Source organism: Coccinella septempunctata, chromosome 7 (genome assembly GCF_907165205.1).
Source record: "Coccinella septempunctata chromosome 7, icCocSept1.1, whole genome shotgun sequence".
NCBI classification, from domain to species: domain Eukaryota; kingdom Metazoa; phylum Arthropoda; class Insecta; order Coleoptera; family Coccinellidae; genus Coccinella; species Coccinella septempunctata.
Window position 1 is genome coordinate 19,390,117 of NC_058195.1, and position 9,844 is coordinate 19,399,960.

A 9,844-nucleotide genomic window follows, 5' to 3' on the forward strand; every position below is an offset into this window, starting at 1 on the left:
CATATTATCCATTCATTACGCCACACCCTGTATAAGCAAAAATTATTCCAATTAAAAAACTCCTTCACCCGGAGGTCAGGTCGCCCAATGAACTTAACGGAGGTAACAACGAACTACGGGTTCATATATATATATATATATGTAAAGAAAATGTATTCCTTTATTTTGATTGTTATGACTTGAGTCAGTTTTGTTCTGTGATTTTTATCATCTCGTTCTATTCCCTGTCGTAAGAGATTGATGACATATTGTAATTATAAGCATTAAATGTCGTTTCTCTTTTACAGGTAAGATTTTGTACATAATGTTTATATCAAATGAATTATGTAAATAATAAAAACAAAAATCTCTTTTACAGAGAAACTCAGTTGTGCTTTTAATCAACACTCATCCTGAAATAGTCTTATAAAACGACATTTCTTGACAAATTGAAGACGAAGATGTCTAAACTAAGGTTCACCTTTGAAGTAAAACCCTCTCAAGATGGAAAATCAAATCACATTGCCGTAACTTCTATCAACACTGAAGATGGCAGAATATTTTTGATACCAGAAGATTTTCAAGTGGCATTCTTCCATAAAGAAATCTGTGCTACAAAGAATTTTACAATAATCAAGAATACCTTAAAACGAAGACATCAATACAGGAATGTTTGGATAGCCTTAACAGAAGATATTAAAAAAACCTACTTCGATGAAGACGGTAACATGGTTTTCATGGATATGTACTTAGATGAAGCAAATCAACAAATAAGCAATTGTTCATCTAACACTACCCAAATATTGGATGAAAGCAATCCTATGGTCAAAATCTTGGAAAAACTGGTGAAAAATCAAGAGAAACAGAAGAAACAGAATGTGAGGCAAGCAGCCGAGAGATTTGTTCTTGAAAAATATGATGGTAGAACTACAGATTCATATCAATGGCTTGAAGTTTTTGAAAAAGAATGCGATAGATTTGAAATAACTGATGATAGGGAAAAAATTGAGATATTCAGATTGTTTCTGGAGAAATCATGTGTGGACTGGTATAATTCCATGATGATAAAACTAACATTTGATTCTGAATGGTCAGATTGGAGGAAAAATTTTTGCCAAACTTACGCTAACAAGGGCTGGCCTGCCCAATTTCATTGTGGATAGGATTAACAGAGAGGAAATTTTGGAAACACAAGATTTGTTCAATGAAATTGGGAGGTTAGAACATCTTGTCAAGAATAGAACATTGAAACAAAAATCTGATGCAAAACCAAACCCAGAAAAGAAACATAAATGTAGCATTTGTGAGAAACTGAAAAAGGGAGTTCGTTATCATTTAGAATCTTCTTGTTGGTTCAATGAAAAGGACAAACGATCAAATCAAAAAAATCAAATCAAAATTGTTAATAACTCAGAAATAGAATGCGAACTTCAAGATGAGGATCCAAAAAACTTGTAGTGCCGCCATTGATCAAAGTGAAATTAGTATTGAATAAAAACGTTAACATATTTGGTGTCTACGATTCCGGTTCGAATGTGTCTCTTATCAACTCTAGATTGTTGAAAGTGGTTAATAAAAATAAACGTTATTTCAATAAAACTAATTTGAAAACGATTAATGGCGTTAAACAAGCAAGTGGTATGGTATCACTTAATGTGAAAATTTTTGATATGGAAAAGAAAATGAATATTTTCGTTATAGATAAAACAAACTTCGATTATGATTTTCTGATTGGTTTAGATTGTATAAAAAGTTTCTGTTTAACACAAAATGAAAATTTAGAAATTAATCAAAGAAATCCAATAAGACATGTTACCATTTCTAAAGAAATAATGAATGAAAAATATGAAGAACACGGTTCTTCAAAAGCTGTTGAAAGTAAAATTGATATGAATGGAGGTGAATATTTGATCAATTTCAATGAGAACATCGAGACAAAACATTTCGAAATTCATGTCAATCACCTGAACTATGATCAGCAATCAATAATAGATGAACTGATACAACAAAATTTATCTGTTTTTGCTAAAGACAAGTACGATGTGGGCACGGTATCGGGTTATGAAGCACATATTGATCTACTTGAAGAAAAATATTGCAGTAAGAGGCCATATCGCTGTACAATCGAAGATAGGAAAGAAATTGAACAGCAAATCGCCAAGTTGCTGGACAAAAAACTCATAGAAGAATCGTATAGTCCTTTCGCAGCTCCAGTAACATTAGCATTAAAAAGGGACGAAAACAAAAGATCAAGACTGTGTATAGACTTTCGAGACCTAAATAAAATAGTAGTTCCTCAGTCTCAACCATTCCCGCTAATCGAAGATCTAACTGAAAAAACGAGAGATTGTAAGTTTTTCTCATCGCTTGACATAAATTCGGCCTTTTGGTCTATACCGCTAAGGGTCACAGACAGACCAAAGACGGCTTTTGTTACTCAAGAGGGCCATTTTCAATGGACATGTTTACCGTTTGGTCTGAAAACGTCGCCAGCGATATTCCAAAGAATAATGGGCAATATAATAAGAAAACACAAACTTTCCGGATTTACTGTGTGCTACATTGATGATATTTTGATCTTCTCAAAAACATTCTCAGAACATATCGATCATTTGACACAATTGTTTCAAGCAATCAAAACAGAAGGATTCAGGTTAAAATTTGTAAAATGTAGATTTGCAGTTGATTCTGTAAAATATCTAGGTCATATAATTGAGAACAATTCTGTAAAGCCATTAAAAGACAATTTAACCTCAATAAGAAACTTTCCAGTGCCCAAGACTCAAAAAAATGTTAGACAATTTTTAGGTAAAATAAATTTTTATCACAAGTATGTACCAAACACAGCTATAACGCTAGATCCTTTACACAATCTCCTCAGGAAGGGAAAACCTTTTATTTGGACAAAAGAATGTCAAGAGTCATTCGATAAATTGAAGGATTTACTATGTACCCAGCCAGTATTAACAATTTTTGACCCAAGTCTCCCCATATACATATATACAGATGCAAGTTTACTGGGAGTAGGTGGAGTACTTAAGCAACCACAGGAAAATGGAGAAGAAAAACCAGTGGCATACTTTTCGAAAAAACTCAATGAGGTGCAAAAAAAAAAGAAGGCAATTTACTTAGAATGCTTGGCCATTAAAGAATGTGTAAAATATTGGCAACATAAATTGATAGGAAGGAAGTTCACAGTTTTTTCGGACCATAAACCTTTGGAAAATATGAATTTGAAATCAAGGACTGACGAGGAACTTGGAGACCTTGCGTACTACCTATCACAATATGACTTTGATATCAAATATTCTCCTGGTAAAAATAATACTGAAGCTGACTGTCTCAGCAGAAATCCTGTTTTGGAAGCAGATGACAATATGGAAGAACAATTAAAAGTTGTGAATTTGATAAAACTAGAGGATATCTTGGAAGATCAAAAAAGAAACCCATATGTGCAAAGGAAAAAACCACAATTAATAACTAAACACAATGTTCACTATAAAAAAATTCGAAAAAAGGAGAAAATCATATTGTCAGAAAATTTCTGTAGGAAATTTATGGAAAATATGCATAAGACTTTATGTCATATAGGAATAAAACAGATGCAAAAAATGATTGGACCATATTATACGGCAAAAAAAATTTAACGGAAAATATAAAATCTGTATGCAAAAATTGCAAGATATGCATCAAAAATAAAACAAGAGGTCAAAAAAAGTTTGGATTATTGTCTCATTTAGGGCCAGCCACAAAACCATTCGAAATCATGTCGATCGATACAATCGGAGGTTTTGGAGGATCTCGATCAACGAAAAAATACATGCATTTACTAGTTGATCACTTCACCAGATTTGCCTATATCCTTACTTCAAAAACCCAACACGCAAACGATTTCATTAAATTGGTGAATAACATTGGAGATGCGGAAAAAATTGGAACTGTGCTCACAGATCAATATCCAGGCATTAATTCAAAGGAATTCAAGGAATTTTTGAATAAAAAACGCATAAATTTGATATTCACTGCTGTGAATTCACCCTTTTCTAATGGTTTGAATGAGAGATTGAATCAAACCTTAATAAATAAAATCAGGTGTAAAATTAATGAAGATGAGAAAAAGAAAGCTTGGACATCTGTTGCTCAGGAATGTGTACAAAAATATAATGACACAGTGCATACAGTCACACAGTACCCACCATCGTATTTGTTGAATGGTACAGATGCCACTGTTTTGCCTAAGGAATTAAAAGAGAAAATTTCTGAGCAAACTTTAACTGAAGATAGAAAAATTTCATTAAAAAACACATTAAAAAATCATGAATATAACGAGAAAATCTATAATAAAGGCCGTGAACATCTTGAACTCAATGTTGATGACATGGTGTTTGTTGAAAATGGAAACAGATTAAATAGGAAGAAACTTGACGAACTGAGAATTGGACCATATGAGATTGTCGAAAAACTATCGCCTTCGATTTATAGGGTTAATACCGGTCACAGGAAATCCGAGTCAAACCTTTTTCATATATCCAAACTAATCCCTGCACGAAAAAATAAAAACTAGAAAAGAAGCCGCATGAATAATATGTTGTGAATAATTTCTTCCCCATGGGGGGTGATGTAAAGAAAATGTATTCCTTTATTTTGATTGTTATGACTTGAGTCAGTTTTGTTCTGTGATTTTTATCATCTCGTTCTATTCCCTGTCGTAAGAGATTGATGACATATTGTAATTATAAGCATTAAATGTCGTTTCTCTTTTACAGGTAAGATTTTGTACATAATGTTTATATCAAATGAATTATGTAAATAATAAAAACAAAAATCTCTTTTACAGAGAAACTCAGTTGTGCTTTTAATCAACACTCATCCTGAAATAGTCTTATATATATATATATATATATATATATATATATATATATATATATATATATATATATATATATATATATATATATGGGTACATTGGGCCATCGGGGATTGACGGCCCCGCGCACCCGAGTCACCTTGCCCACCCAAGGTTAGCACCCTTGTGTGGGAATTAAATTCAGCTCCTATAACTAGAAGTAAAACACAGGGCGGCAGGGAGCTTCAGGCCGGCTCCCTTCGGAACCGTCCAGAGGATCGGTCTGTAGGAGGTGTGTGTGGAGCAAGCGGCGCACCCCTCCGAGAAGGCACCGCAAGGCCAAGTCCCGCTTCTCCGCAAGGGGAAAGCCCTGCCAGCTTGGGTGTACAAACAGTCCACTCCGCTGTAAGAAGGCCGCAGCGGGATAGGCGAATGCGCTGGTCAAAAGAAGATAATTGTATGGTCATGCGAGCACATTTCATTGCGATGGACCTTGTTGAAACTCGCAACACCACTTATAGGAGCCTCCTTATGGATATATGGAAGGACATCTGTCCTGACCGACCGGTCTATGCCCAATTGCTCTCCAATCGAGTACGATGGATCCTTGATAATCAAAAACTGTCAAGAGCTGAGCTGGAGTATATAAAGAATGGCTGTTATCCTGGCATCATCCAACAAGAGGACTCTGGTTCTTCTCAGGCGACCAGGGCGAGATCATCTATTGGAATCAGGAAAAGTGGTCTTTACGTTCGGGAGCGGGAGCCTAACGCGGTCGAGAGCTCTTTTGTGGGCAACTTGGTGAGGTTCTCGGGAGGAGCAGCGGATAGAAGACCGAAAATTCCACGACTGAAGTATTCGAGGAGCGCCTATGACTTGGTGAGGGAGGTCAACTCTATCCTCTCGCGGTACTCCACAGATGTGAGTACTTTTGGAGAGCTGGTGGATATGGTCTATGCTGGCGCCGTAACGGTCTGCGAATCGCTCGGACAGCGGATCGGTTGCCATCAAAGTGCGCCAAGAGCACCCTCGACGCCTCCTTGGAAACTGCGCCTAGAACAAAAAATCACGGCTATGAGAAAGAAAATTGGGGTAATCCACACTTACCTCAACAGTGCATCGCCAACAAGCAAAGTGATCAAGTCTGTTAGAAGAGTAGCCTCTGAGTCTCGTATCAAACGCAGGGACCCCTCCTTCAAGGAAAAGTTAGCCATCGTATCCGACCACCTGAAACAAAAAATTAAGGCATTAGGGAACCGCATTAGAAGGTACAATGAGAGGGTAAAGCGTTATAGAAATAACAACCTGTACTACAGAAACAGGCGGCGATTCTTTCGTTCCTTAGACGGGGACGACAAAACGGAAACAGACTGCTTGGAACCTAAGGCGGCGCACGAATTCTGGTCTAGCGTGTGGTCCCGCGAAAGTGCACACGATGAAAAAGCGTATTGGATAGAGGAGGTACGGCAGAGGATACCCAGGGAATCGATGGACGCAATAATGATACAGCCCTCGGATATAGGCGAAGTACTTAAACGCTCGAACAACTGGGCAGCTCCGGGCTCTGACAAACTCCACAACTATTGGTGGAAGTATTTCAATAGTGTGCAAGACAAACTAGCACTGTTACTGCAGGAAGCCTTGAATAATCCAGCCTCGGTCCCTGGGTTCTTCACGCAGGGGATCACATATCTCATCCCAAAGGATGGAGACAGAAAAGACCCCAAGAATTATCGACCCATCACCTGTCTCTCATCCGTTTATAAAATCCTTACAGGAGTGCTCACAAAATACATAAATGGCCACATCAGAAAACACCACCTTATGACTGAAGAACAGGGAGGCTGTCGGGAGAGGTCCAAGGGATGCAAAGAGCTTCTGGTTATAGACCATGTAGTCACCAAGCAGGCGAGAAAGAAGCTCAGGAACATATCGGTGGCCTGGGTGGACTATAAGAAGGCGTTCGACTCGGTCCCCCATACGTGGCTGCTGAAGGTGCTGGAAATGCATGGAGTGTCCCCCGGGGTGATAGAGCTTCTAAGACACCTCATGAAAACCTGGAGGACGACGCTTTTTGTTCGATCAGGGGACTCTCTGATAGAATCAGGACAAATAAAAATAGCCAGGGGGATATTTCAAGGGGACACGTTAAGCCCCATTTGGTTCTGCTTGGCACTGAACCCTCTAAGCATCATGCTCAAAAATACAAAATATGGATATGTCATCAACAAGAGCAGACAGATCGCTATATCCCATCGATTGTTCATGGATGACTTGAAACTGTATGGAGCTAACTCCGATCAACTGAGAAGGATGCTAGAGTTGGTAGCGGCGTTCAGTGAGTCGATAGGGATGGAGATGGGGGTCGAGAAGTGTGCCGTGCTTGATGTGCGGAGAGGGAGAATTGAGAATGCGGAGGAAGCTGTAGTGCTTATGAATAACACGGAAATTCCTGTTTTGGATGAAGGAGTCCCATATAAATACTTAGGGATAAAACAAGCACTGGAAATAAAAACCCAGGAAATGAAGAAATCATTTAGGGAGAAGCTATTCACCAGAATTGGTTTGCTCCTCAGAGCCAAGCTGAACTCGAAATCCCTCTTTACGGCCATTAATATCTGGGCGATCCCAAGTATGGCGTATTCCTTCGGCGTCATCAACTGGTCGGCGACTGAGCTTCGCAGTCTAGATAGGGAGGTAAGATCCATACTTACTAAATATGGCGTACACCACCCCCATTCCTCGACGCTAAGGCTATACCTCCCAAGACACAGGGGTGGGAGGGGGCTGTTAAGCTTGGAGGACATCCATTGGAAGAGCGTGAGTGACCTGCGGCAGCATTTCCTGAAGCAGAGCTCACCTCTGTTCGGGGCAATCCGTGAAGCTGACGTTGGATTATCCGCTTTGAAGCTTTCCGAGCCAGAATATCAGGTCCCGACCTACTGTGTGGAAGAACGCATTGAAGAATGGAGTGCCAAGGCCCTGCACGGCAGATACCCAAGTCACCTAGGGAGTGAAGAAGTAGATGGAGTGGAATCTCTTACTTACCTGCGAGCAGGATACCTGTTTCCGGAAACGGAAGGAAGAATCCTGGCGATCCAAGATCAGGTAGTCCCTACCCGGATGTACATGAAGCATATCGCTGGGCAGGATATCCCATCTGACCGATGTCGAAAATGCTCCCAGGCTGCAGAGTCGATCCAACATGTGACCTCTTCCTGTCCGATTCTGGCTCCTAGAGACTACCTTGAAAGGCATAATGCGATGGGAAAGATCTACCACCAGCAGATCGCATTGAAACTAGGATTGCTCGGGGAAGAGGTACAGCAACACCTGTATAAACCGAAGACCCTCCTGGAGAACGAGCGCTACAAGCTGTACTGGGACGTGACACTTGTGACGGATAGAGGAGTGGCGCACAATAGACCAGATGTGGCGCTTTTTGATAAACAGGAACAGACGTGTCTGTTGCTGGATTTCACTGTTCCGGCGGACGACAACTTGGCCAGAGCCTATTCGGAGAAGATTAGTAAATACTCTGACCTGGCCTACCAGCTCCGGGACGTGCACAACCTGAAAGCCATCAGTATATTGCCATTGATAATCTCGGTAAATGGTCTCGTCGAAAAACACTTACCCGACAACACCGCTAGACTCTGCTTAGACCCAACTGTAATATCCAGCTCCCAGAAGCAGGTCTTGTTGAGCGCGGCAAGAATGGTCAGGAAATTCCTTCAAGGTCCGTAGCAGTAGCATGTGTCTTGGTGAAACGCCCGGCACATGCAACCATTTGCCCGTTTGATGCGGTGATTAAAAAAAAAAAAAAAAAAAAAAAAAAAAAAAATATATATATATATATATAGGTTGTATGTCCCAAGGCATGAAGGGGGGAGAGGGCTGCAGAACCTAAAAATAGTGCACGACAGAACAGTTCGCAGTATGAGAGAGTACTTCCAAAAAAAAAACTCACCGTTCCATCGAGCTGTATGTCAAGAAGATAACAACCTGAGTCCTCTGAATTTGGCAGGCCACTTAGAACCAGCGCGACTAACCGCCGAAATGCTTATACAGGAGTGGCATAGTAAAGCACTGCACGGAAGATACCCTGGATGCCTGAAAAATAATCAAGTTAAGAAAAAAGAGTCGCTTACTTACCTTACAGCCGGATACCTGTTTCCTGAAACAGAGGGAAGATTAATAGCTATACAGGATCAAGTTGTCCCAACCAGATCATATATTAAGAACATCACCGGACGGAACATACCAACAGACAAGTGCAGAAAATGTTCCCAAGTTACCGAGTCGATTCAACACGTTACATCATCGTGCTCTGTACTGGCCCCAGTGGACTACATGCAGCGCCACAACGCGATGGCAAAAGTATATCATCAGGCCATTGCCAAAAAATACGGACTCATAACTAAGACAGTGAAGCCCTTCGAATACTGCCCTAACAACATCCTGGAAAATGAAGGATATAAATTGTATTGGGATAACTTCATTACAACCGACAGACCCATACAACACAACAGGCCCGATATTCTGCTGTTCAAAAAGAAAGAGCGAACAATAGAGATCCTGGACGTCGCTATACCGGCTGATGACAATATCCAAAAAGCGTTCGTCGAAAAGCTGACGAAATACCATGACCTGGCGTTTGAGATGAAAACCATGTACGGCCTAAAATCAACATCCATAGTGCCCTTAGTCATGTCCACGAATGGACTGGTGGAGACACACCTGGTGGACAATACCCTGAATCTAGGATTGGACAAAGAGCTGGTGAGTACAGCTCAAAAGGAGGTCATTCTAGCGAATACCAAAATAGTGAGGAAGTTCTTAACGTCCGTTTGAGTAGCCTTGGTAGAAGGTTCTGCCCGGCTCCTCAATGGCCTACCCAGCTTGGTGATAGATAAAAAAAAAAAAAAAAAAAAAAAAAAATATATATATATATATATATATATATATTGTTACGAGACCGTTTCCCACAAGAAGTACGGAATTGCATCGAAACCCGAA

At 40.0% G+C, this 9,844-nt stretch overlaps 2 protein-coding genes across 2 annotated transcripts; both read left to right on the forward strand.

Annotated features, from left to right (window-relative positions):
• Nucleotides 1-257: 257 nt before the first annotated feature.
• Nucleotides 258-1,142, forward strand: LOC123316917. The gene is made up of 2 exons (XM_044903229.1): nucleotides 258-287; nucleotides 359-1,142. Exon 2 carries the CDS (start codon nucleotides 441-443, stop codon nucleotides 1,140-1,142), a length of 702 nt encoding a protein of 233 aa, XP_044759164.1. The 5' UTR covers nucleotides 258-287; nucleotides 359-440.
• Nucleotides 1,143-1,811: 669 nt separating this feature from the next.
• Nucleotides 1,812-8,572, forward strand: LOC123316918. Its single transcript, XM_044903230.1, has 2 exons — nucleotides 1,812-2,328; nucleotides 5,031-8,572. The coding sequence occupies exons 1-2, from the start codon at nucleotides 1,812-1,814 to the stop codon at nucleotides 8,570-8,572; spliced, it is 4,059 nt and encodes a 1,352-aa protein (XP_044759165.1).
• The last annotated feature ends 1,272 nt before the right edge of the window (nucleotides 8,573-9,844 follow it).